Here is a 26,648-nt window from a genome sequence, read left to right as displayed (position 1 = left end):
CAACTCACGGCCCGGCAGCGCCCATACCTGGGTGTCCAGGACGCCGAACAACCTAATCGAAGCCTCTTCGCAGAACACTGTCATCAAAATCCAAATTGCCCAGCATCAAAATAGCTCTCCAACAGAGATTCTAAGGGTTGTCGATATACTTGCGAAAGGGATGTCGAAGATCATGCACAAGATGGCGCTGATGCAAGCGGAGCTCTGGGGCTTATGGGCAGCGAATGAGGCGCTAAGCAAGCGGCGGAGGGCCAACAATAACGGCTACGATAAGGAGGACGCTTACTGTACAAGATGGACAGGATTTGCAATCCCACAGAGATGTTGAGGTGCAGATAATGGAGGAAACGCAGGCGGGTAGTGGTCGAAGCCGGGAACCGAGAAACGCACACGACGTTGTGGCAAATGTACGAGCCTGGTCATAATGCACGCACCTGTTAAGGAGTTGCAAAAATGCTTGAGGAAGATGCGTTTGAGTAGTTTTCATGATTTGAGTCCGTTTCGGTAGAATTATCTTGGATGTTGTTGTGGAGGTACGTTTATTCTGACATACGCTTGTCTGTGTGTGACGAATCTCAAAGCCCCTACTTCTGAAAGGGACTCCTGAAGGTTATAGCTTTGACAACGGGGTGAGGTTCGGTGAAGCCAAAGGGTTCACAACAAGCAATGTCCAAAGGTACTGACAATCTTGCACTTAAGTTGCTTACTGGAGAACTCCCAGAGTCCTCCAGAACGAGTGACTATATACTTGGTAGTGTCACGGGCGGGACAGGCTGATAGTCCAATGGCAGTTGTATTCGTGCTAAGCTACAATCTGGGCTCTATTCCGTCAGGTACGGGCAGGCTTGATTGTCAAGACGTAGCTCGAGGAGCTACGAACAGATCTCGCGGCAGCGAGGTGCAGAATCTTCAACCCACAGGGGCCCGTGCTTTCCACATGCCGGGTTCCACCCATGGGTCCTGGCAGGCACGGCGCAATCGCCGTGACAGGTAGAGCCTTCATGATCGCCCATGATCGCAGCCTACCAAGAGCTATCCTTGATCGCCTTGGGTAGCCAGCTACCCAAGTCTACCCTTGATCGCCCGGCCCCCACGGCTACCGTGTGGGCCTCGTGCGGTTCCTGCAGTTCTGCCTTGTGCCCCACTGGGCCTGTACATATGGTTGGTTCGTGACACTGTGACATTCGCTTATCATAACTTCTGATACTGAAAAATTTGAGACCTAAAATTGTGACCAGGTCACTAACTTACTGCTTTGAGGGCAATAAGCACAATCGGTCTTGGTTCCAGCGAAAAGATCTTTTGAGGGCTTGGGACGTGGCGAGGACTGCTGTCCTTAAGCTCTTTGATTATCATCGCAATATCTGTGTTCTAAACACATTGGATACAATTCCAGTTCGTCAGATCCCTCTCCTAAATAAATCAAAGACCTTATGAAAAATGCATCGCTTTCCCCTACCTCTAGCATTTGTTCCGTCCTAAATCGTTCTACGCCGCCCCTATATAGCCCAAGCGTCCTGGCAGGCCATGACAAAGAGTGGCAACAACGATACACACCATAATGACGCCGATACCATCCGTGATGGCGCCCTCGCCTGCACCGACGAGGCCGAGCACGCAAAGTAATGCGATGATAAAGGCTAATGTAATTTCAACCTTGTGTCTGAACAAGGTAAACAACTTAGTTCTCTGTAGGAAGAATCCACTCAACGCAGGCGGCAACGTACCGGATAAGATAGTTCGCGTAGCAGAGGAAGAGCACTCCACTGTTGACCATCCAGAAGACCAGAACTCTGGATTGTTGCTGATGTGTCAAATACAACCTCCATTGAGAGCATCAGATGAGGAAGGGAAGAAGCTTCAAGTTGGTGCCCGAGTAAGAATTCCTCGACTTGTATGCTAAGAGAAGAGAGAACAAGAGAAGAGCTTACACTAGACGTGCGATCCTGAAGTGGCCTTGCTCGTCTCCTGGTCCCTGGGCCGAAAGGAAGATGTACGCCATGATGATACAGATGTAGACAATGAAAGCAGCCTTGGAGAGTGCCCGGCGGAACGTTGTATTGGTCTCTAATTCAATGGAATCCTGGACGTGAGGCATTTCAAGATGTTCAAGGGGCTGGGTGCCGTTGTCGTTGTTGTCGTCGGAAGGTTCCGAGTTCCTCTGAGTCGATGTCATTGCCGATTGAGTTACAGAGCAGTAGTCGAGGTGACGGTACGGAGTGAATCAAATAAAATCCAGACTCGAGAGGTGTAACTAAGAGTGGAACAATGTGCGGAATAACAACAACGAGTTCTCAAGTTGAGTTATCAGATCGAGAAGTTGAGGAGCGACGAGCAAGAAAGCATCCGGAAGCAGGTGAGATGAACTGAGGATAAGGTTATGGCAAATGGAACTGGGACAACTGCCATCCTTTTATCACTTTATTGATATTTGCACAGCCAGGAGAAGAAGCTCGACCCGAACAAACACCGGACATTTCACCCCTGCCATGTTGGCGGCGTTGTACATGGATGGATGGATGCAAAACAGAAATCATACCATCCGTACGTTCTGTACGTTGCTTTTGGCCGCCTCCACGCACAGCTCGGCCGGCCGTCCTAGCGAATCGAAGATTTGAACACGAGAGAAGACCCACTTTAATGGTTACGGCACAGTGCGGCTACTCAAAGTGACCCCTCCATGCATCCCACCTGCCTTCTCTCGTTGAGCAGGGGTGCAAAAACGTAACTTTAAGCATCGGCGGGAGCCGCTGCTGATGCTCCAGCCAGCCTCCACCTAGGCAACAAAAAAAGGCATTATGCAAACCGGTTTCTCAGTGGTATGGGACAATGGGTGTGCGACGAATTGATTGACAGACTACCCTAGGAGACCATGAAGTTGATGCGCCGCGTGGGGTCATCAACGCCTGAAAGATCCTGATCCTGCAGCGCTACAGAGAGTTCGAATGCTGGAAAATACGGGTCAGCAAACATCGACAAGCTGGATCAGCAGCGGGCAAAAATCAAACAACCAGTACGAAGAAACACTTTAGCACCTAGAAAGCGAGGTGAAACAGCAAACGGCGGAGGGTTAATAGCAGCAGGATAATCTGGATCAGGAGAGTGCAGAAGTTCAAGAACTGCAGAGTGAGTTGGAACAGCGGAGGGCAGAACTTCAACAGCGGCAGAACAAGCTGGAGCAAGGTCTGGCAGAACTTCAGCGACAACAAAATGAGCTCGAAAACAGAGGGCATCAGCCCCAGCCCCCATCGAGAGCCTCACCGAACTCAGGGCAGTTGGCAATTTCAGGCTCCGCCTGACAGCGGAGCTTCAACGACGAGGGGAACGACAGCCAAGCGGACCGGATACCTCCAGGAGGATAGATTGGCGAACGAGCAGGACGACTGGGGATAACAGGAGTGTGAGTAGGGGCGCCTATGGGGAGGAGCATCTTGTAATTAATCAACTTTGTCTTGCTTTCTCTAGTAGCAACGTTAGCTAACTATGTCCGCTACGACAAATCTTCGGTCTGTTCCCCCGGGCTACAGACATCTTCCAACGTTCCAGCACATCGCCTCCGCCCGTTTTTGAGCGCTTAATATCCCAGTCCCTCAGCACGGCGGCCACAACTCTCCTATCGAAACCCTCTGAGTTCCTCACACGGCTCGCAACATCCAGGAGCTCACTACCCTCCAGCAAGCCAGCATAGGCGACGAGGCGCGCTAGTTCCTTGTATAAGAGCGTCATGTGCTTGTGGACGTGTAGCAACACCGAAACGGCAACGGTCAGTATTAAACCCAAGACCGCGACGATAGTCCCTGCCACCCAGGGAGCGACAACCTGGCGCGCCAACTCCATCTCCAATGTCGCCGTGGCAAATCCGCGACGGCCGCCTTCTCGGAAAACTAGCCCGACCGTTGCTATGGCAGTCAAGTAAATCGAAGTAAACACGTCCAAGATGGACTCGTCCAGAACTATTACCGTTAACAACATCAACAATTCGCTATGCGCCCAGCGATTTTACCTTCGACTTCAACGGCAACACCCACCGCGGCCAGCCGGAGCGCCATTTTACCGTGGCTTACGCCATTCGAAGCCGTTGACCCGCGACGAAAAGCTCGAATTCGGACCCTCTGTAAGTTCAATGGGTGGGATTACTTCCAATAGCCAGAGCCACCGGCAAGACCTTCCACCAATTATTATTATTATTATTATCCCTACACCGCTGTGCCCTAGGGCGTGCCGGACCTTCAACAACTTACTATACAGGAAAACCGCGCCCTCGTGGGCTGGGTGAAAAACCCATATCGACACTCAAGGGAACGACCAGTGTGCGATCCTGCAAATACAAAGTGGGAAGGCCTCTTGGCCTTCGAAGGAAAGGGTATCAGACTGCGAGCTCCAGCTCCAGCCTCCAGGCCAGACCGTACATCGGCAGTTTCCCCGAATCCATCAGCCAGTCCAGGATCCTCCCCGTTAGCCGTGCAGCTTTGGGACTGATTCCCTGTAGGACAGAATAAAAGTCCCTTCACGTTCTGACCTCGGCTCTCTCCCATCTTCGAGTCAACGGTGGGGCCAAGCACCACATCACAAGGTGTTCGACAGCTCTCGCCCCTCTCCACACTCGCATATAGGCGTCAGTACCTCTGGGACTCTCCTTTCGAATAAGAAAGCCCGAAGGCCTATGGCCCCGGTTCGAATCTGGATCAACAGTGAACTCTTCGCTCTGCTGAGGCCGTCGTGTCTCCTTAGGGTTTTGTCTTGGAACAGAGTCTCGTGCCGGTGGTCAAGGTCATCTGCGGGCCTCGTTGCTGTTCGCGACATATAAGGTTGTAATGATTTGATACGGATAGTTGCGCCCAGTCCGCAGTTGTCAACTAGACCAGCTTCTTAGTCGATTTGAAGCACCTCTTTTACCAATCAAAGTAAATGCGAAACTTGCCTGATAACGCATAGTTAACTATCCCAATACAAAAACTGACATGAATTAGCCTTCTTCAATTCCACCATATCATATGTATTTCCCAAACCGGGGATTCCATCCCCTAATTACAGGACACTCCTCCCTACCCTAGAAATCCTCGAACGCTTTCTCTCTACCACCCAACACCCAGTGCCCTCATACAGACCCTAGGAAATCCGTCCCTGTCGATTACAACCCTTTCTAAACCATCCTCTGGTCCCTCCTATTCCTGATCCTACAGGTCCATGGGCAGCAAAACTGTCTCTAGGGTTACCTATGTCATTGAAACCCTCTCCGCCATTACCTTCTTCCTCGGCATTCTGAATTCTCCTAGCTTGTGTTCTTTCAACTCCTTCCGCCTACCATTGTCCGATGCACCTCCCTAACGTCCCCTTCCAAGAAAGGCCTCCTTAAGCCCAACCTGATCCGCGGCAATCTCTCCATGCGATCGACCCCCTGTGAAGGAATACGCAACACCGTCTCGCGATAAAGTGTGCCTGTGGTGACATCGAACGAGCACGCGATGGCCCGTTTCATGCCGCCCTCACTGCCTCCCGCGACCAGCACCGTCGGCGGCCGCACCGCGTAAAAGAGCGTCACAGTAAGGTTGAAGGTGTCGACCAGCGTGAAGACCTTCATCTGACCCATAGCGCTCCTTGTGCTGGCATTGTGACAAGAGGCGACGGTCGGGTGGTAGTGGCAGTATTGGCCACCGTTGATGGGGGCGCATGCGGCGCAGGGGCTGGTGGGGTCGACTGTTTCCACTGGGTAGGTGTCGATTGCGGATACAGTGTCCACTGCACCAACGTTGTTGGTGTCATGATACCTGTAACGCACGACGCGCTCGTGCTTTGCCTTGCCTTCTCTGTGCTGTGAGAGCGGCGAGCCATACTCGCTCCAGCGCAGACGCGGACCGTCCCTTCCGGATATGCCGAAGAGCTTCTCCTCGATTGCTTCGAGGGGCACATAGCCTTCGATGCCGAAGAAACAAGGCTCGACCTCCCACAGCTTGCCGGCATGAAGGCGCTGGAGAAAGTATGGAGCCGGGAGAATGAATAGCAGCAGAGTAATGATCGTGATGGCGAGTCCTGCAGCGTACGCATCTCTTTGAATCGTAGGGCCGAAACTTCCCAAGGAGTGAGAGCCGTAGGCGCCGCCGTAGCGCGCAGGGGGATTCGGTGCGCTCACGGCGGCAATTATGACGCCGATGAAAAACAAAAGGGGCGACCAAGCCAAGAACCTCAAGAATGCTTTGCGTTTTGTCGTAAGCCGCCGGAGTGTACGCACTGAAGTGAAGCCGGACCACTGGATCTGCGCGCCCTTAGCGCCGTCCACAATGACCGTGTCATTCTCGCCGACGCCGCAAACCTGCGTATCCGGGTATATGTCCCAAAGGCTAGCTTTGAATTGGTCTGTCATCAGCTCCCAGTTCTGGTCGGGCGTGTCCGGAAGAAGGCATATCAGGCGCTCCATGAGACGATCGCTGTCTTGTGGGAGGGACAAGCGCGCAAAGGCTTGAAAAGCCGAGTCGGTCTTGTCGATAGGCGGGCGAATCCGAAGCAAGCCCATCAGCACGTAGACTCTGTCGCCGGGGTGTAATGACCTAAACCTACGGCTCATCAAACACTCCAACGCAATCTTCACGAGTTCTAGTCGGCCGAGGTGCAGGTTGGTATAGTGTTCAATGAGCTGACGCGACGTCAAGGAGTCCTCCCAAGCGCACGATGGGAACAACGACTTGGAAACTTCGTGTACCTCGTAGGACGGCGAGGGTTTTTCTCTGGCTCCGCAGTGCCAAACGGTGACCGAGTCGCCTTTGCTCAAGACAATCTCGGGCAGCGTCCAAACGCGGTGGCCCCACACGTAGAGTGCCCTGTTGTCCCAAGGGCGGCTTCTGTTGCCCGCGACAACAATAACATGCTTGGCGGCTCGAATGATGTCGCTGATGCTGTAGGTCTGAGTATAGGTTATAGAGGTTAGCTACCGCCAGGCAACCCGTCCTTGGTAACGGATGATAGGTAAAGGAGCCGACCTACGTCCTCATTCGCAAGCATTTCCCTCTCAAACCCTTCTACGCGCCGCAAATTTCCGGTCTTATCAACGGCCACATCAGGTGGCATGCAATTTGCTGCGATCCAGAATGCTCTCGGAGTCTTCCGCAGGTCAGAAGGCATTGGACTGAAGTGTCTGACAGCAGCTGCAGTAGCAACAGCAAGAAGAGCCTCAAGGTCCCCGGAGTCGCCACCTTGCTCGTCCTCAGTCTCGTCGGGAATGTGATAATGCGCTGATGAGTAGCAGACCATCACGAAAGGGGTCAAATCATCCGCGCGAACCGGGTGTCGTTCAAACTCATATACCCTCCGCCCATCCCGTACGGTCTCAACCAAGTAGTTCAAGAACCGTGGACGGAAGGTCCGGTAAGAGGAGCGGGCTGCCGATATGTTCCCGGATCCAGTGATATATAGACTGCGAGCCACTACCTCTCGGTTTTCGAGGATGTTCCGTGCCAGGCGAGGGTATCTGAGGCCCCTATACATCACGGGAAGGTACTTTGTTTGATCCTTTTCCGTAGGCGGAGAGTGATCCCGTATCATCCACTGGGCTGGTCAACGCATGAAACGATGAAGGAACTGAAATACAGGAAGGAAGGGCAAATAACCAGGTCACTTACAGACATGAAGAAGATAACAAGCGTAGGGATCCACAGGCCAATCACAATTAGCCAGTCCTCTGGACGGTACTTGCGTCTGTCACCCCTCCGCTCGGCAGGGATGAAACGAAACGGGAGGTTTGCAATGCGCAACGAGATAGGAGTGACATTGCGAATCGGTGTCCGTTTCCACGTCGCATTTGGGCGGTTGACAGAAGATAGGCAAATGGACTTGGGAGCCTGCACATAGAGGGTCTCAATCTTGCCGGTGAAAGGGTGAATGAAGCAATCGAATGGCTTGTCGAAGCTCTTCTCGCGGCCTAGCCCATCGATGACGGTGAATGGGGCAGGTCCTGGTACGTACTCGAGATTTGGGCGGAAGTAGAGGTGTGGATTCGAGAACCACCGCCAGCTGTAACCACCGGTGAAGAAGAATGTCCACCAACTCGACACGTCCTCGTACGGGTTGGGGTGGTCAGCGCCGTCCCCGGTAGATAGTGAGATAGCCATGGGAAACTAGTGACGGCAGGTCAACGGGTACCTGCCGAATCAATGAGCGCCGGTTGAGGCTGCTGGGTCGGATGGTCCTGGGTAGGGGGTTGCTGTCCTTCCGCAGTTTGTGAGCCTTATCATCAAGTTAGCATACCTTCGCCGTGTTGGAGATTGCCAATATCATCTTTACTGTTGCTGAGCGTCGCAACCGCAGGCGTGCTGTCCTCGCAAGGGAAGAGGTCGTCAAGCTCGTCCAGGTACTTCCGGATTCGATCTTGATCGGGATTCTTGCTTCCGCCGTGAAATCCAGCCTTGGACTGGCCTTCACCTGATGACATGCCGATGAGACAAAAAGACGACCTGAGTAGTTAAGATCACCAGGCTGATCGAAGTGTGGTACGGTGAAAGGAGCGATTTTATAGCCGAGTGTTATGCTCGAGTAGTTGCGATAGCGGACAGAGATCAGCTGGACCGCAGAGATTTATCATTTTTCGCACCTCTTCACAAACTCGCCAGCCAAGACAAGGCTGTGTCTCCGAACACAGCTGAACAACACGGTTGTGGTTGCACTGATTAAATTAGCTGCTGCAGCCAGGACCAAGCCATCTTTTGCAGTTTGCTGCCTTTCTTATTCATCTCGTAGTTTTACTGATGTATTTGTGGACTGGCCGCCGACAACTGGAGGCTCCTGTGACGAGTGGCAAGGGATAGTGAGGCAGCCACTTGCAGACTTGGGACAAGCCGCCTGCAGTTTGCTGCCTTGTTCGCTCGTTCGTAATTTTGACTGGTTGGCATTCTCTCGCGGAGGCTTTTGCAGGGCGGCAGCTCATGCAGTTTCGGCGTTTAGCAGCCCTCTGCCCAGAAAGAGCCTCATCGTTAAACGCCCTGCGGTCTGGGATCCTCTCGTGTTTTGTCAGTCCGAATTCCAGACTCTCTGGAACAAAAACCCTTCAACCCCATGCTATTTCTGGGTTTCATTCTTCATATCCCTGCAGACAGGTCGCTCCAGCTGAAGGATGCAGCGATTCGCCGCACATCATTCAAGCCAACCTCGGCGGCAAGAGCCCAAGTTCCAGAGGATTTGGCGGCAATCCGGTGCGCCAGAATTCCGCCTACCACCTCACCAGACACCCTGGCGGATCACTAACCATGGATGGTACAGGGGAGCTCCGGGCAAGGCGGGCAGCATACACCGCGGCAACTGAGTTGACACCATGGAGTGGGCGAGACCTCGATATCATGTCAGTTTTGGTACTTCATTGTCAACCGCTAACTATAACGAGAAGGCGATGACAATGAGATATTGCAAACTGGCTGACAGAACAATGGGTGCAGAATCGCTCCGTTGGACGGTAAATTTCGAGGGGGCGAGAACGAGTATCAGAGGCTTATCGAGTTGTACAATCTACCAAATGAGTTCGTGTGGGAGCGCGAGCGGGGAGTGACGCACTCTTTCGGACATCAGCTTGGCGAGGACGGCCTTGAGAGTGAGTCGTGCCCATCCACACTTCCCGCCGAAAACGAATCGCCAACATCTCACGTCCGAGTCAGCTCTCTGGATGCACTTCCTTGCCGAAATTCCAGGAAGCAACACACCCGACAGACAGCCAGAATGGCTGAAATGGGGATTTGTTCTGACATGGCTTCCCAAAGTCGCTACGAGCTCTGCAGCCGTTCAGGATTCGGCATACACAGTCAGCCTGATCGTCTTCCAGCCGCCAGTTGAGACTATGGATCACCTTGTTCGTCTCGTACGGTCTTCCAACTGGATGGATGCTACCGTCGACCCTTACGTGCTGGTTGATATTGCCTTGGTGTCTTGGTATCATCGCATCGACAAGGTCGCCTGGCAAGTGACCAAACTCATCCGCACCGATGAGGAGGACGTCTTCCGCCGCGTACAGCTGCTCCGATCCAAAGAGTTCTCCGTCGCCGACCTTGATCTCCATCGGCTTCACACGAGCTTAAAGAATGCCATCTTTATGCTCGAAGGATTGGACGCTGCCATCAGGCTCGTGGAGCTGGCGCTGTTGGAGCATGAGTCGCCACGTCGAAGGAGGGGACAGGTGTGGGAGAACACCCACCGTCTCTTGCGGCATCGAGGAGAGCTGTTTCAGTCAACAAAACTGAGGACCGTCAGTTCGCAGGCAAGAGTCAAGAACTCGATAGATCTCGTAGGCGCACTCACGTGTTTCCCCACAGCAGCCTCTCCCCTGAACGCCGAGCACTAATACAACCAGGCCTTCCACATCAACACTGCATACGACAGCCGAGTTAACCTCGACAACAGCCGCAGTGTACGCCTTATATCTATCGTTGGCATGGTTTTCATCCCCTTCAGCGCTATCACCTCCATATTCGGGACCCAATTCTTTACTCCTGAGGCTCAGCACATGAATGTCAACCCTGACTTCTGGGTGTTATGGGTCATCGCGATTCCAATGACCATAACAATTCTCGCTGTCTGGCAGGTCAGCGAGCACGATAGTCTGAAGTTCTGGCGCCCGGATCTTGCCAGCCCGGCTTTAGCACGCTGGTGGATAACATCCGGGAGCATTGGTCAGAGGGTCACTGAGAGCGTAACTCTGGAGGATGCGACTGAACTGCGGGATCTTCGGCAGCCGCCGCAGACTGTTTAAACTGAAGCTGTCTATCTATTAGAAGTGTTGGCACTTGAAACTTGGAAACTGGGTTGCCGGTGCCTTACCATGGTCAGGGGTAACACACAGCTGTTGCTTCACGTCTGTCTGGGAATCCACCCAGGCAACTTGGAGAAGGAGGATTAAGAAGAGAACTTTCAATTGACAGATTCTAGGCGGCTCTCGGGCACTCGGAAAAATTCACTTTTTTTTTCCTTAAAGAAAAAAAATATATCACAGCTCGCAACAGGCTTTGATTTGAACATTGCATGATTGGGAGACGAGAAAGTCGTGGCCTTCCCTCGGGCCGAGTCCGGAGGAACCTGAGTGGCTGGAGACCGAACCGGCTGCAGCGATCGTACGGATCGCACCACGCTCCCCCCCTTATTGCATCCAACAACGGCTGGTCAAAAGAAGAGCCATTCACCTCGCCTTCATCAACCCCACACATTTTTCCCTAGCAATGGCCCAAGAGGCTCCCGAAGCGCAGACGGAGGATAAGACGGACCCCCATGGCGTCTCCCACCATCATCTTGGTGGTCTGCCATCCGAGTTGTTCGACGAGATCTTGTTCGAGATCAACTCCATCCGCGATCTCGCCCACTTCATTGCCACGGCTCGCTTCGTGTACCAACGCTTCAGGGTTCAAAGGCGGGCCGTCCTTTTCCGGGTCCTGCAAAACGAGCTGGGCCCCGTGCTAGCTCACGCCAGGTTCCTCTTTGTGTTCCCTTATCCGGGACCCACAGACCAGGTCCGGTACATCCAATGGCTACGCCTCATGGCCTCGAAGTATACCACGGTATACTTCAAGGCGACAACACCGAGGATAGCATTCCAATCCAAGGCGATGCCCTCCCCCACCTCGAGGAGCTAAGGGCGCTTTGCCGCACCCTCCACCAGATTAATCTCATCGCCGACATGTATGTCACAGCACGGCTCGCGTCGTTCGACCTCGGCGGCGGAAGCGGAACGCCCGCCACGGCGCCGCTCCCGCCCTTGGAGCGGCGACGGGTCGTGCGCAGCTTCTACCGCCGTCAGATCCTGAGCAACGCCTGGGCCGCAACCAGGCGCCCCAAGCACTGGACCCCCGAGGACACGGCCGCTAGCAGCAACTCGAGCACGCATCAAGCCGAGGAGTTGGGTCTGTTCGGCACGCTTGAGCCCTGGGAGATGCAGCAAATCGACACGCCGACGTCTTTATCACGCGCCTGTGTCTCGCGCTCGTGCATCACTCTCCGCGGACGGCCGACGAAGCCCCAAGGATCCCACCCCGCCAGTTCGACAAGCTATTTGCGCACCTGCACCGCCTCATCCACTACCTGCAAACACATCGCTGCGTCGCCGAGCGGGCCGCTCGTGATCTGGCAGCGGCCGTGGAACTCGCGCACTGCGCACGGCTGCGCGACGAGTACGTGAACCCGTACCAGATGACCTCCTTGCGGCTCGCGTGGCAGGAGGCGGACCGGGCAGCCTCCTTCCCGGACCCGGTCACATACAAGTGGGACTGGGACGGGTTGGTTGTACCCTACGTCGGAGACGGGCTCAACCTCGCCCCATACGGCTGGATGGACGCGCTGGGGGGGAGCTGTATACCGGATGGGTTCTTAACCGCCTGATCGGGCGGGATGACTGATGAGGCGCCACAGGAAACTGATGGCTCCGGTTGCTGCTCTGAAATCCCTCTTGTACACCCTCAAAACCTTGGCCGATGGCCGCATCCTACTAAGCTTTGGTGACACGACCACATACATGCCAATGGGTGGGATTCTCATAGCCTGCAATACCCATCGGGCTTCTCTTCCCGGGTGTCACGACAAGATAGGCACACCATTTTGATTCTGTGGGCTATCAACTCTGTAACCTCAATCGCTACCGGCGTTGGCTTAGCGGTTCTGAAGAAGGGCAAAAGGGAAACAGAGGAATTGTCAGGCGGTGGCGACCACTGCAGACTGCCCACCTTTCTAATCGCCCAACCTGCAGCTCTCCGACCCACAATCAAACGAACAATACAACACCATCACCATCGTTGCCCCCGTGCATGTCCTCCGTAATGACAGGAACCGATACTAGCGGGCCGGGTCTATAGACAAATGATTCGCTTTATTCCCGTGGGCACTATCGATCCGGGCTGGCAGGGAGCTCCGTGCTGCCCGCGGCTCGCCCTGGCTCCCCCACTGGCTCCCATGACCACCTGAGAAGGGTGAGCCACCTTGTCTGGGACGGCACACACACAGGAGAACTGAAGATGTCAACTGTGGTGGTTGTCCTGTTTGTTGTTGGTTGTCTTCTGTAGAAGCTAAGCTAAGATGGTTGGAGGGGAAACCCAAGGGCAAGGTGGGCAGTTTGGAGGGCAAAGGAACCACATGGTCACGTAGTAACCCGCAACACCTCACTGGTATAGAGAAATGGAATCTGGTCTTTTGAAGCCCATACGTCCTCCATCTTATATATTCTCAATCATCTGCCGTTTCTCTGCGTAAACTCATAGGTCAGTAATATCATGAGTAAGCTAGCTCGAAGGCCTTGCTCCAAGTATTCAATGTCCTATCCTAGGTGGTTGAAGCGTGCTTACTCGGCGTAGCACGAGATAGGTGTCACGGCCCCCACCATGAGCCCTACACTTGGACAATTGGCGGGCGAGACACTGTGGATTCCATGGCGCAGCGACATGACTCGCAGCAGAGAGACGATATCTGGAGAGCAGGAGACTAAGATTGGAACTTGGAACTTCCCTCTCTCAAGGATCAGTCAGTTGGTTAGTGGTGCACGCACAATACAGTCGTCTTGCCTGCTGCCTGTTGAGGATTCGGTGCATCTTTCTTGGTGAGCTTGTGTGTGTTACAATTTCTGATCCTTCCACCCAAACACCAACCGAGATGTCGCCGATCCAGAGTCGAGTGGCTAGTGAGCCACCTGCAGAAGGCTCAGCCCCAGAGAACCCAGTGCGGTTACACCAGTCAGAGACGTCAAGTCAACGAACACCACCTTCAAGAACCTTATCACATCATGAACCACTTCAGCCTTACGATCCGGAGGCGTTGCTACAGGCCACCGAAGCCCGTGTTCAGAGCCTGGAACGGATCCGACAGTTGAGACAACAAGAGAAGGAAATTCTTCGGCAGTTGGGCCTCGATCCTGATGAAAGGCCAGCGAAACGACCTCGATCTTCTTCGTCTTCATCGGTAGGGGCCACAGCAAAGCCATCAAGGAGAAAAACCTCATCCAGTCCAGCGAACCCATGACGTTTCGTCGACGAAAAGAGTGGCTTCAGGACCTTCAACGCGCTTTTGTGGGTGACCGCAGCTGATTCAGCAACGACGCCAACAAGATACTCTTTGCCCTCGACAACATGGAGCAGCAACGAAATCGCTGGTACAGCCATTGCGGCAATTTGTCAAAAGACAAGCGAGACGAGGCCGAAAACGATTGGAATCACTTCGAGGAATGGACCAAGGAGTGCGTCAAGGACCTTGCCGACCAGATATCAACAGCGGCCAAGCAACTCAACAACGCTTGCCAAAAAGACGGCCAGTCACCCCTTGAGTTCCACCAATATCTTGAGTCTCTGGAGGATCAGTTTCCACGTAAGGACGACAAGCAACGAGCTCTCGACTTCTACTCCAAGCTTTCAACAGCGATTATCCATCTCTACGTTCCTAACCGACCTGAGGACCGTGAAGGAATGGTCAAAATCGCCACTCAAATTTGGCACAGTCTTCAGCATATGAAGAAAGGGAAACCCATTCTCAGACACCCAGCACTCGGGAGAGCATCGTCAACCTTTTCGAAGTCGAGGATGTCATTACCCCTCTTTCGGTCGTGGCAAACGCAGACATGACGACCCTCATGACGACACTCATGACGCACTAAATCTGTGGATATTGTCAAGAAGCATGACAGTCCAGACCATTCTCCACAGACAGGTCACATCTTGCGGTGCTACATCTGCAACAGTACCGAACACCTAGCGAATGTATGCCCAGATAAAGGCAAATCGGTATCCCAGTACCGCGGGTACAACCGGGGCGGGTACTGAGGACGCCGGGCGAGTCGACAGGGAAACGGCCGTTAACCGTGGGAGAGCCCCTTACCACGGATGAACTCCTTTCAGGGGCATTCGAAGAAGAGAGTCTTGTTGAAGAAAGACTCCACGCAGAAGCATCTCTCCTTACTCACTGTATTACCCCTATTCACGTTGACCTTGACAGTTGCGGAGAGACCAACGTTGTGAGCATTGATTTCGTGCGAAGGCACAAGCTCAAGTGGCTCAGTGCCGATTCGCCATTGATTCGCTTCATGGATCAGCGTTATGCGATCATTTACGGAGTCTTTGAAGTTCCATTGTCTCTTACTGATCACCAGGGGATTACGAAGGAAGCCAGAATCCCATGTGTTGCAGTGGAGCTGTTGAACTGAGTGGGTTCCTTGGCACCAAGATTCACGGACTGAGCACTGATGTGTTCAATGCGAGACTCTCAGTCAACACAGATCCATCACAATGACGCAGGTCCTGACATAAACGTCATATCATGGCACACTGTCTCTATATAAGGGGGTAATTCCCCTGGGAGGATTAGAGAAGATAATTTTGTTCCAAGAAGAAAAAAGGGACATTCTGAGGCACCCTAACCCACTATCTTGATCCTTCATTTGTGTGGTCACTCTGGAATCGTGACTCCAATTCAAGCTTCATTTCATACCTCAATCTATTCAATACCACTTGGTTGATCTAAGCTTACTCGAGCATGTAACTGTTGGCTGCCCAACAGTTATGAGCCCGGCTACGCTCTAGAACTCCCGGACCGACAATCCCGCAGCCAACACAAGCATTTTGGCATCACCGAAAGAGTGATAGAACCGATGAACGAACCCACGATGTCGCTACCGAACACGGACGAACGATTCAGCGTTCAGCTGACCTCGACCAAGGACTGGCGAGGATGGAACGACACGTTCATCATGAAGACGAGGAACCTCAACCTATGGAATCAGCACATCAAGCCGTCAAGCCAAAGGCTTCCTTGGCTGACAGCTCCGCAACTTCCACGGATGAGCGACTTCGAACGAATCCCACATGGCCGAATTCGGAACCCCAGACTCAACGATCAGAATGGGGAAGAAGACGAATCCGCGACCTTCGAAGGGAACCAGCGACGATCAGATACCAACCAGACAAGACACCACGAGGAGGAGGGCCGAGACAACGACGACGAATCGGATCAGTACTACGACCCCGAAGACGACATCATGCTGAGCAATCTCACAGAGACTGGCAAAGCCGATTACCACGCTGCGATGTCTCGATACAAGATCCAGAAAGACGCCTACCAGATCCAGGCCAAATCCGTCCTCACCCTCTCCAACTGGGTTTATGACACGGTGGCACCCCATCTTCGAAAGACGTGTTGTCGTCCACAGAAGACTCTCGTCGAGTGGTACGCAGCACTAACACGACAAGTCGGATCGACATCAGGCGAGGAAGACGAAGAAGCTCGCAACAAATACCGGCAAGCGGTCAAACCTCTCATTCGACATCCAAAGGAAATGCGCGCCTGGTTGACGGTATGGGAGGAAGCGTTCACCGAGGTGGTCGAGATGGATGTCCCAGACACATTCAAGGCGGTACACTGGTGGAGATACTTCACCAGATCCGTCAGCGGCATCGGGTACGAGGCTTGGTGCCAATCGTACCAGATCCAGAATCAACACCGCATTTCAGCAAATCGTCTCTCGTATCGAGAGGTGTCGAATGCATTCGCCTATATGCTGGCGGGTAAAACAACCGCAGCACCTCAGGCAAGAAAACCAGCAAGAGGCAGCTTCGCGACTTACGCAGACCTCTCAACCGACCAGAATGACGACGACGCTGAAACGGACGAAACGAGGGAACGTGCTCAGCGCCGCGCTCGTCGTCAGACTCCCCCAAAGAACACAACCAAGAGGAGGAGTTCAGACAGTTCAAGGAAGCGTTGCAAGGCATATGGTCAGGAGAGGCACTCCCTGTCCAAATGCTTCTATGTATTCCCTCACTTGGCTTTCGAAGGATTTAGGGTCAATCAGCGGACCAAGAGTGCTGTTGAGGAAGCTCTCAAAACCGACTCAAATCTCAAAGAAGAGGCCGAGCGGATCAAGAAGGAACCAAGGAAGGCCCATTTCGAGGAGAACAAGACGAAGGAGGAGGATACTGTCACAGAACAGTTAATTTGACAGTTGAGGTAGATCACCGAGATCAAGGGCAGTTTATTAGTTAGGGAATCGGCATTTGCAATCAACGACTACCCTCTCTACTATTCTGCCATTCTTGACTCAGGATCTACGATTCACATCTTCAACCAACGAAACCGCTTCCTCAATTTCAGAGAGGCAGAACCAGGGGATGCCATCTGGGCAGGAGACAACCAGTTGCCCATCTTGGGATATGGAACTGTCGACATACTTGTCAAGACCTCCCAGGGCACCAGACGATATTTCTTATTGCACGACGTTGCGTGGTGCAACCGATTGCAGTGCAACCTCGTCTCCTTTCGCGAACTCCTCACCAGGGGTTACTCCTGGGACACGGAACGCCAGCCAACCGCTGTCAAACGGCCAGACGGTACCGAGCTCTGTGTTGTGCCTGTCATCCAAGGCCAATTTGTTATGGAGTACCGAATACCGCGAAACAACAAGGCGATCTTCGCGGCGGTACCACTTAAGTCCTGGAAGCAACGTCTTTCACCACCAGCCACAGCCCTGAGATGGCATTTACGGCTCGGACATCCTGGACCTGACGCACTACGCCATCTTGTCAATGCGGCAGTGGGAGTACGCATGATCAATCTCCAAGGCACTCGACGCAAACGGAACCGACGAAAGAAGAGGTCCTCGTCACGAAGAGCTGTGCCAGCCCCTGCAGCTGCGTACTCCGCGGTTCAGACGGCTGGATCAGAAGAGGCACCTGGCGGCGATTGCGTGGGACCAAACCAAGATTGTCCTGCGGAGCTCACTGAGGTTCAAAAGGCGGCTCTAGATGCTGAGAAACAGCATGTCCCACCGTCGAAAACCCACTGCGATGCATGTGCCATGGCAAAGGCAACACGCAGCGAGTACCGCAAACCCCGGGACCTCAGCGCATATAAGCCAGGAGAAAGGATCGCCATCGACTTCCACGACTTCGAAAGAGACGCAGACGGTTTCAAGAGCATGACGCTCATCACATGCCGAGTCTCAGGATACATGTGGGACTACTGCAACGTCACAAGAATGAGCGATGACATCCTTTTCGCAATCACAACCTCTCCCGGGTCCTCAAACGACAATATAACGTTGACATCAAAGTCATCGAGTGCGACAACGAAGTGTACACTCATGAAATCCGCGCATGGTGTGATGCACAGGGCATCAAGCAAGAACCCTCGTCGCACAACACCCAGCAGCAAAACGGAGGCGCCGAGCGCTCGGGGGGTGTGGTGAAGAACACCATACGCGCAATGAACCTCCATGTGTCATTTCCGACTCAACTCTGGAAGCACATCGGCGAGACAGCAGTCTATCTCCTGAATCGCACGCCGCGCAGAAGGATTGGTTGGAAGACACCATACGAAGTGTTTCACGGTCGAAAGCCAGATCTCTCTCACCTTCGAGTGTTTGGAAGCAAGGCATTTGTCATGACCGCAGCTGCCCAAAAAGGCACCGGGAAGTTACAGCGGTTCAACCCACGAGCATGGCTCGGGTACCTGCTGGGATACACGTCAACGATCGTGTACAGAACTTGGAATCCAAAAGCTGACCCTCGCTACCAGATCATCCGAGCCCGAGACGTGATCTTCAATGAAGACGAGGTATTCACAGGGTCGATTGAGGACATACAGAGGGACGCTCTCCACATGAGCGTTGAAGAAATCCATCAATTACTGCAGACACTTGATCTCTCGCAGAGCAGGGGTGATGAACACCGCCAGCTGCCGCAAGAAAGTCTGACGATGTCAGAGACGCGGAGGATGGTTCGTCTGATGACGATTTTACAGGTGACTCCCGCCACGTAAGTGCAGACAGTCAAATGACCGATGAGCCCTGGCCAGGCACTACCATCGGGGAGCAGTTGTTTAACGGGGACGCCCGCATGGCAACGGAAGAAGCTTCCAACTGAAATGACCCCTGTGATGGACACAGGCGGAAACCCTTCCGGAAGTGGAGAGACGTCATCCGGGGCCGAGAAGGTCTATACGGAGGCAAGATTCGAACCCTTCCCTACGCCATCTCAATCGCCCCCTGCGGCAATGCTAGCGGCCGCAATGTTCGGCAGGAAGGATGAAAAGACACCCTTGAAGTCGTCCAGTTGGGCCAGTATTTGTTCGGAGCTCCATTCGTTCGCGCCACCTGCCTTCTTCATGACAATCGGTTCAAATGTATTACCCTACTGATGAACTCATCGCAATGGTAATTCAGCTTAGTACGAGAGGAACCGCTGATTCAGATAATTGTTTGTGGTGGCCAGACAAACCCTTTCATTATACTGACACGTGGCGGGCTTCCTTCCACGCGGGTACGGTGTCGGGGCAAGTCACATTGGCAAACAAAACCAATTCCACCAAGGTGGCAGTGAAACGCAAGATACGGAAGGCGAAACGTGTCCAGAAGGATATAGCCCCGTAAGCAAAGAAGCTCTCCTAGTAGGAGATTACTCAGAGAATTCGGGATAAGATTCCCATCAAACAGAGCGAATTACCGCCTCCCCCAGAACGTCATGAAGACTTGGCTGACCATGTCATGGGAAATCTCTTCCTGCAGGCCGAATTCGAACACCTTCAAAGTCACAAGGAGATGGACTCGTGGACCGTGATCAACGACAGAGGTCCGGGAGGCCGTAAGACGAAAGTCCTCGACTGTCGTTGGGTCTACGTGTACAAGTTCAACAGGAAGGGCGAGTTCCTGAAGACGAAAGCGAGAGTGGTGGTTCGAGGAGACGAACAGCCGAAGGGCTTCGAAGAAAGCAATTACGCTGCCACGCTCGCAGCACGATCATTCCGCACGCTCATCGCCATTGCCGCAGGGGAGGTCCTCATGCGCATGCCGCCAGGACACCGCGAGGTTGGAAAACTCCTCCGCTTGAACAAGGCACTTTGTGGTCTTCGTCAATCACCGCTGCTCTGGCAGAGGGAGCTCTCGTCAACGGTGCAAAGCCTTGGTTTCGAGGTCGTGCCGCACGAACCCTGCTGCTTCACCAGGAACGGCGTCATCATCTTCTTTTACGTCGACGACATTGTCTTCGCGTACCACAAGTCACAACAAAAGGAGGCCGAAGCAGCGATGAAGCAGCTTCGAGCCAAGTACAAACTGACGGGTGGAGGACCACTTGAATGGTTCCTAGGAATCGAGATCCTCCGCGACCAAAAGAGACGCCTGATCTGGCTCTCGCAGTCGTCGTACATCGACAAGATCGCCAACCTCGTGTCCAAGGAGACAACAGTTAAGGCTCCAAGGACCCCAATGGGCAAAGAAGAACTCTGTCCTACGAAGGAGTGGCCAAGAAGGGCATGATTGTCATCTACCAGCGCAAAGTCGGCTCCATCCTTTACGCCGCAGTCATCACACGCCCAGACGTCGCCTTTGCTGTATCACGGCTCGCTCGGTTCCTCACAAACCCAGGACCAATTCGCCACACAGTCGCCGACCGCGTTCTCCTCTACTTGAAACGCACCAGCCATCTAGCACTCCAATTTGGAGGAGAAGACGACATGCGCACGGCGAGCGATCCATCATTTGCCGACAACAGCCTCGACCGCAGAAGCTCACAAGAACACGATGAAACTGTTTGGCGGTCTCATCGGCTGGCGTGCAAACAAACAAGACACGGTCACCACATCAACGACCGAAGCTGAGCGTAGTATTGCCTGTCACCACCCGTGATACCTGCCAAATCCAACACGTTCTCCCTCCCCCCCTCCCCCTAGAACCGTACACCCGGAACTCTACCCCTGGGCAACCGAACCCACCCCAGGCGCCAAGAGATGCCTGTTTGGGAGAAGCGCGTACGTGGAAGGCCTGTTTGGTGGGGTTTAGTGGGTCCGGGAGGCAGAACTCTACATGGGTGCAGCCAATGGCAAAAAGGAACCGTAGGGGCTGGTTAAGTGGGGCACATAATGGAACTGCACCCAATTCCGAGCGATGATGCTTCTAGTAGGGGTTATAGGTCCTGCCTTGAATTGTAGGGCGCATCTAGGTGCAAGTTATTGTTTTGAAGTTGTGTAATCACTGCGGATTATAGGTAATTACATAGCAAAATGGACCTACGATAAGTTCTGCTTATCAAACACGTTACAGCAGTTCTCCGTAGGGGATGGGCTGCTTGGGCGTCATAACACCCCCTTTTTCATATGCCTCACCACCCAGTCTTATGACTCCTACTCATCCTTGATCTTGAGCACGGCCTTGCCAAAGTTCTTGCCCTCCAGCATGCCAACCAGCCCGTCAATAGCATTGTCCATGCCGTCCGTGACGCTCAGCTTGGCCTTGACGCTGCCCTCAGCCAGCCACTGCGACAATCTCTCCTGGTGGTCCTTCCCGTACTTGTCCGCGAAGTCGGAAACGATGAAGCCACGCATTGTCAGCCGCTTGGACGCGACGTGGAACAGGTTCTTGACGCCATAACGATCCTGCTCGGAAAGATTGTACTGCGAGATCTGCCGGCTGTTAGTTACCAGCCACCATCCGTAAAACGACTTCCAGTTTAAACTCACCATGCCGCAGACCACAATCCTGCCCCAGTTGTTCATCGCGTCCAGCGCCGCCTCCAGCTGCTCCCCGCCGACGTTCTCATAATAGATATCCAGGCCCTCAGGCGCCAGCCTCTTGAGCGCATCCCTGGGTTTCTCCTTCTTATAGTTGAACCCGCTATCGAACCCCAGTTCATTGATGATAAACTCCAACTTGTCATCGCTCCCCACACTCCCAATGACCTTCAGCCCCTGCCGCTTCGCAATCTGCCCCGCCACCTGCCCAACAGCACCAGCCGCGCTGCTGATGAAGATCGTCTCGCCCTTCTTGAGCTGGCCAATCTCATACAGCGCGCTCCACGCCGTGAGACCGGTCATCCCTAGCGGACCGATAAACAGCCCCAAGTCCTTCAGCCCGTACTTATTGTCCACCTTGCGAGAAATCATCTTGACGCCCTCCCGATCAAGCACGGTATACTCGCCGATTGGCAGCATCCCAACCAGCAGATCGCCGGGCTGGTACGCGTCCGTGTCGGACTTGATGACGCACGCCACGCAGTGGCTGGTCACGGGCCCGTTGAGCTCGAACGCCGGGACGTAGGACTCGACGTGCGCTGGGCGCATGCGCCCCCGCATGTAGGGGTCGAAGGAGGCGTAGAGGATGGAGAGGGTGAGGCCGCCCTGCGGGGGAGCGGCCTCGGGGTCGAAGCCGCGGTCTTCGAGGACCAGGTGCTCGCCTGGGACCGGGGCGGCGGTGGGGATCTCTTTGAAGATGAGTGTCTTGTTCTGGACGGGAGCCATTGCGGGGTTGGTTGCGAGGGTGAGTGTGGTGGTGTTGTGGGAAAGCCGTGAATGGAGTTGGTGTTTTGAGTCTGGGCTGGGCGCACGAGAAGCTGAAGATGTCTGGAAGGTAAAGGGTCTAGTATTGTCGTAGAACTGACGGCTCCGGGGCTTTAATAGGTAACGGAGTATCCGTAGGAGGAGGCACCTGGTGGAGGGCTATCTCAGTGCTCAGACTCCTCTCCAGGCGTCTTCCTGCCGAAGCCGGGAAGGAGCGTAACTATCCCCAGGCCGGCAAACAGTGTAGGGCCGAATTCGAACAGATCAATGCCTCAATAAGGCTCGCTCAGCGAGCCGTACGGCAGCACTGAGATAAGTGGAGGCGAATAATAGACAACTCACCTCGAAAGGAAAGGCCGGGGAGTAAACAAGGACTTCTCCATGCAGCATGGTGCAAGAAGGACTCCCGTAAGCGGTTAACAGTCTTGACAGTTAACTGAGGCTGGGTGCATCACTGTTAGCCTTTTTCGGTTAACAATTAACTAACGGAGACAGGGTGCATCACTATTAACCTTTTCGGGTTAACAGTCAACTAATCGAGACATGGTGCATCCTGCTAACTTCTTTTCTCTCCTTATTCTATTGGACCAAGAAGTCTTGGCAGGAAGACCCCAAGGGCCCAGTCCGCGACGGGCTTGAAACCCCTCGTGACGCCGATGATTCCGGAGTCTGTTAACACGGAGGAAGCGAGGAAGGAACGCTTCGCTTCATTTACTGGCCAATCCTCCAGAGTTTCTCGAGGAGGGATTGCCAGTGGTCGACGGCCTTTTCCCACGTGCGATGCGAGCTCGCAGTTTCCTCGCGCTTCGCTTCTTCCTGGGGTGATGGATCCACCACAGACAGGTATTTTTGAGTTGGTTGGTCTGATAGCGGAGTGCCAAAATATTGGGTAGTTGGCTCTAACACCCTGTTCCTTACACATTCACAACACTCTGTCAGAATCTTATCAATCGAGCCCTCTGTTCAGTGCTTTCAAACTGCATTAAATCCGGTTCTGTTCTTCGTGATCACTGTGCCTTGTGACTGTTGCTAGTTCAACAGATCCACTTCATAGACCTCGGCCTGAGAGCCGTGGTCGGGGATTATTCAACAAGTACCTCATGGAATCTAACGTGAATACGGCATACGACAGCGAGATTCGACTTCGATATTTTGCTGGTGAAGACCTTAGCTTCGATGAACAGTGCCTCGCAGGTTCTGTAAGGCTAAGCTTGTCCACCCGTTGCCATTGAACACTTCGATCGTTGGACGATAACCACTGACAGCGCGGATGCGAATCGGTCATGGGACCGTAGGATAACTAAGATCCCCCATGGGGTTCCGTGGCCCATCAGGCTCTCAGTCAACGGCTTCATCTGCCGCTGGGCTCCACTGCGTAGAAACTGTGCAAGTCCCACCTTCCCCCCCCCACCCAAAGTATTCCCCAAGTTTCCGTCTGTCCTCCGTACCTGGTAGTAACAGAGCGTTTGACGACTCGAGAAACATCCAACGTCGAAGAAGGTCTCGCAGTACGAGATACCCATGTCCTTAGTGTGGCGCTCCTCGCAAGGGGTGCCTGGTTTAAACCGCCTCACTCCACTCCAAGAGGAAAAAGAGAGGTGCGCTTGGTTGAAGGTGATCTCATGTCAGGGGTAGCGACGGCACGCCCGACTTGGCGCTCGACAATGAAATAAGCGTTCATGTTGGCGATGAACAACAAAAAGGGGCAATCGTACCCCGATGAAGCACCATCCAAACACTATCCTCGGCCAACATTGAACATACTTGGAGCCCTGAACTTCCAGTCGCCACCTGCCAATCCTGAGTCCACGATCAGCGTTTGCCATGGGCTACTCTTGCCGGTAGTGGTGGGTCTGCGAGGCGCGTCCGCTTACTCTGGGCGGTGTCTTCCTCGGGCCCAGCGGGTCTCTTATGGCCGTTGGAATTGCTGGCGGGACCGAAACCGAATGGTAACGTTATCTGACGTCGTCTCTTCTTGCTCTTGGAGGGAGCGATAATGTGTGTTTCGGGAATAGTTGGCGCGAGCTCGGATGGGTGGACATTCTGTGCTGCTACTGCTGATGGTCCCTGCTTGCAATCGCCGACGCCAGCCCAGCCCGCTCTGGTATCCGCAGCAGTAACCATGCTAGGGAGGTGCAGGAACTCGTGCCACCGGCTCTGCAACGGGCGATGGCCAGTCTGCCAAGCGAAAGAAACATTGCGATCCGCAGCGTCTGTACGGTCATCGAACCGGTTGAACGGTTTGACGACTTCGCGGACATGCTTTTCCGAGAGGCCGACGGATAGTTGTCGGAGTATCTGCAGCGTGATGCCTTTCCTCCAGGCCCGCGCGGTGAATCGTATGATCACGTTGGTGAGACGCTCCGTGGCCCATGGTTTGCTGTCGTCGGATACTTGCGCGCGGAAAAGATACGTGGAGCAAGCCCGCAAGTCGGGCCTTTGCTCCCGCATCAGCATATCGACGACGGGGCGAATGTAGACGAGGTATTTGAAGAGGAGATGGCCCGGCTGAACAGGAAGGAATCGAGCGACATAGAACTCCCTGTTGGTGGATCGCTTAGCCTTGTGGCTCCGCGTCAGGTACATCATCCTTCCGTCATAGACGAAGATGCCACATTCAGCCGACTTAGAGTTCTGGCACCGTAGGTGAGGAGGTCTGGTGCCCGCGGCTGGCCACCGCCCGTCACCAGCATCAGCAGTGCGATGACCTCGCGAAATGCCGTTTCCTTCCGCATGTACTTCAACACTTCGTTCCAGTTCCATCTGCCATTCTTCGAGAGGCGGTTCAACTGGCTTGTGCAGTGTCACGGGTCGTGACAGTGTGTGGTTCATGTGCGCAACTCCTGGTTCGACTCAGGCCGTGCTAGTGGAGGGCAGGGTGCTGCTGCTGCAACAACAGGGGAAAGTGTGAAGAGGATAGGGCAGCTCCCTGCCCAATCAGGGCCAGACTGTCTCGCGTGCCCTGAGGCAGGGGTCTTGCCCCACATCTGTGTTCTTTTGAGTCCTTGTGGATCCATGGAGGGTTATAAAAGTGCTCAGAAGCCTAGGAAGGTCTTAATATAACTAGTGGCGTAGCCAGTGCTCCTTCCAACAACAACCCCGCTTGACTCAGAAGCAGGCTTACCTGTATATATTATGTAGGCCAAGGGCACAGCGGTGTAGGAATAATAATATATATTATGTAGGCAGCTGTTTGACGCAAATATTTCACTCCTTCCCTTGTACTTCTTCTGGAACGCCTAATCTCGGATCATCATCAAAACCGCTCAACGCAGACACTCACCCGTCGCGTTTTGTCCCTGGAATGCCAATGGATTTAGCCAAGCCAGAGCTTGAACAGCTCTATCGGCGCGCCATCGCCGACCCCCACTCCATCTCGCGCGCCGAACGCAACGCCATTTGGGGCTACCCACCCCCCGAGGAGGAAGACCGGCTGTGCGTCGCCAAGACGGGTCTCACCCGGGCCGGGCTGGTGGCCAAGGCGGCCGCGCAGCCGGACGAGCTCACGCTGTGCGAAGCCAAGATTCTCCATCATCATCGCGGCGTGAACTTTGACGAAGCCGAAGAGGCCGCGCCGATTACTGATACTCTTGACGGCTTTGATCGGCTCGAGGCGGCGCTGTGGGAGTGTATCATGGAGGAGCTGCGGGGGCCTACGCCGCTGGAGAAGCTCTACAACGAGGCAGTGGCGCGATTGTGCGCTGTCCGCTCACCCGAGGAGACCACCGCAGTGACGAATGCCGCGAGGCGAGAAAACGAACTTGCAATGGCTGATTTGGAGACCCACGAGATGTTGTGGCGGGAACACGAAAAGGCGAGGAGGTTAAAGGTCGGCACGCCCTGGATAAGGCGAATTCTTGGAGCCGGTCTGCTCGAGGACGGCGCCGAGTGCTGGGGCTTCGTTGTCTTCCGCACCGGGTGCTACCACGGCGAAGAGAACGAGGCCTCGTGGAAGAGGTTTCGCGATCACTTGCTCAAGGTCGCCGAGACATCCTTGCTGAACTATTACAGCGGGCCCGAGCTGTGGCCTTCGCTCCGCATTGTCTTCGTTGAGGACAAGGAGTTGGAGGGTGCCTCGAATGAGCAGCTCCGTATCTGGTTCCGGAAGATGCGTGATGGAGCCGGGGGCGAGCAGCATCTACCCAAAGGGATCAGGACCAACTGCTTCCTCGTTGCCGACGAGGCAGTTATCAGGAGCGAGGCGGCCCAGACGCCATATACACCGAGGTTCAGGTATATGGACGTTATAGAATTCGGCGTGGAGATCCTGGACGAGGATCCGGTGGTATATATCCGCGCCGTCGACCCGGACTACGTGTCACCTGGCACTCCTGCTGCTCCTGCTGAGAGAACCAAAGACGACACTGCGGACAACGCTCCTGGAACCCCCC

General features: G+C 54.1%; 11 protein-coding genes across 11 annotated transcripts; 6 read left to right on the top strand and 5 right to left on the bottom strand.

Annotated features, from left to right (window-relative positions):
- Positions 1-1,392: 1,392 nt before the first annotated feature.
- Positions 1,393-2,454, bottom strand: N657DRAFT_651499 (uncharacterized protein). Its single transcript, XM_062794177.1, has 3 exons — positions 1,932-2,454; positions 1,728-1,793; positions 1,393-1,663 (listed from the first exon to the last, which is right to left on the bottom strand). The coding sequence occupies exons 1-3, from the start codon at positions 2,174-2,176 to the stop codon at positions 1,489-1,491; spliced, it is 486 nt and encodes a 161-aa protein (XP_062642009.1). The 5' UTR covers positions 2,177-2,454; the 3' UTR covers positions 1,393-1,488.
- Positions 2,455-2,719: 265 nt separating this feature from the next.
- On the bottom strand, positions 2,720-3,516 carry N657DRAFT_651497 (uncharacterized protein). Its single transcript, XM_062794176.1, has one exon. The coding sequence runs from the start codon at positions 3,231-3,233 to the stop codon at positions 3,036-3,038; it is 198 nt and encodes a 65-aa protein (XP_062642008.1). The 5' UTR covers positions 3,234-3,516; the 3' UTR covers positions 2,720-3,035.
- Positions 3,517-5,287: 1,771 nt separating this feature from the next.
- On the bottom strand, positions 5,288-8,102 carry N657DRAFT_583995 (uncharacterized protein; the record flags this gene model as incomplete). Its single annotated transcript, XM_062789721.1, has 3 exons — positions 5,288-6,898; positions 6,979-7,539; positions 7,614-8,102. The coding sequence occupies 3 exons, from the start codon at positions 8,100-8,102 to the stop codon at positions 5,288-5,290; spliced, it is 2,661 nt and encodes an 886-aa protein (XP_062642007.1).
- Positions 8,103-8,940: 838 nt separating this feature from the next.
- On the top strand, positions 8,941-10,723 carry N657DRAFT_694550 (uncharacterized protein; the record flags this gene model as incomplete). Its single annotated transcript, XM_062797292.1, has 5 exons — positions 8,941-9,179; positions 9,247-9,325; positions 9,420-9,571; positions 9,636-10,258; positions 10,325-10,723. Exons 1-5 carry the CDS (start codon positions 9,101-9,103, stop codon positions 10,721-10,723), a joined length of 1,332 nt encoding a protein of 443 aa, XP_062642006.1. The 5' UTR covers positions 8,941-9,100.
- A 410-nt stretch (positions 10,724-11,133) lies between these two features.
- On the top strand, positions 11,134-12,767 carry N657DRAFT_667272 (uncharacterized protein). Its single transcript, XM_062795387.1, has 3 exons — positions 11,134-11,512; positions 11,554-11,864; positions 11,900-12,767. The coding sequence occupies exons 1-3, from the start codon at positions 11,187-11,189 to the stop codon at positions 12,337-12,339; spliced, it is 1,077 nt and encodes a 358-aa protein (XP_062642005.1). The 5' UTR covers positions 11,134-11,186; the 3' UTR covers positions 12,340-12,767.
- A 548-nt stretch (positions 12,768-13,315) lies between these two features.
- On the top strand, positions 13,316-13,562 carry N657DRAFT_651491 (uncharacterized protein). Its single transcript, XM_062794175.1, has one exon. It carries the CDS (start codon positions 13,332-13,334, stop codon positions 13,548-13,550), a length of 219 nt encoding a protein of 72 aa, XP_062642004.1. The 5' UTR covers positions 13,316-13,331; the 3' UTR covers positions 13,551-13,562.
- A 2,411-nt stretch (positions 13,563-15,973) lies between these two features.
- N657DRAFT_536807 (uncharacterized protein) lies at positions 15,974-16,858 on the top strand (the record flags this gene model as incomplete). The annotated part of the gene is made up of 1 exon (XM_062787788.1): positions 15,974-16,858. A coding segment is annotated over one exon (885 nt), but the record flags the coding sequence as incomplete, so codon positions are not given.
- A 68-nt stretch (positions 16,859-16,926) lies between these two features.
- Positions 16,927-18,314, top strand: N657DRAFT_404519 (uncharacterized protein). Its single transcript, XM_062787208.1, has one exon. It carries the CDS (start codon positions 17,363-17,365, stop codon positions 18,173-18,175), a length of 813 nt encoding a protein of 270 aa, XP_062642002.1. The 5' UTR covers positions 16,927-17,362; the 3' UTR covers positions 18,176-18,314.
- Positions 18,315-21,105: 2,791 nt separating this feature from the next.
- Positions 21,106-22,218, bottom strand: N657DRAFT_583988 (NAD(P)-binding protein; the record flags this gene model as incomplete). Its single annotated transcript, XM_062789720.1, has 2 exons — positions 21,106-21,384; positions 21,442-22,218. 2 exons carry the CDS (start codon positions 22,216-22,218, stop codon positions 21,106-21,108), a joined length of 1,056 nt encoding a protein of 351 aa, XP_062642001.1.
- A 701-nt stretch (positions 22,219-22,919) lies between these two features.
- Positions 22,920-25,163, bottom strand: N657DRAFT_675670 (uncharacterized protein). Its single transcript, XM_062795838.1, has 5 exons — positions 24,132-25,163; positions 24,022-24,048; positions 23,706-23,812; positions 23,521-23,639; positions 22,920-23,164 (listed from the first exon to the last, which is right to left on the bottom strand). Exons 1-5 carry the CDS (start codon positions 25,087-25,089, stop codon positions 22,969-22,971), a joined length of 1,407 nt encoding a protein of 468 aa, XP_062642000.1. The 5' UTR covers positions 25,090-25,163; the 3' UTR covers positions 22,920-22,968.
- Positions 25,164-25,539: 376 nt separating this feature from the next.
- Positions 25,540-26,572, top strand: N657DRAFT_675669 (uncharacterized protein; the record flags this gene model as incomplete). Its single annotated transcript, XM_062795837.1, has 1 exon — positions 25,540-26,572. A coding segment is annotated over exon 1 (1,011 nt), but the record flags the coding sequence as incomplete, so codon positions are not given.
- Positions 26,573-26,648: the final 76 nt, after the last annotated feature.

This window comes from Parathielavia appendiculata (assembly GCF_033297405.1).
Source record: "Parathielavia appendiculata strain CBS 731.68 unplaced genomic scaffold N657scaffold_54, whole genome shotgun sequence".
Classification (NCBI taxonomy): Eukaryota; Fungi; Ascomycota; class Sordariomycetes; order Sordariales; family Chaetomiaceae; genus Parathielavia; species Parathielavia appendiculata.
This window is presented reverse-complemented; position numbering and strand designations above follow the sequence as displayed.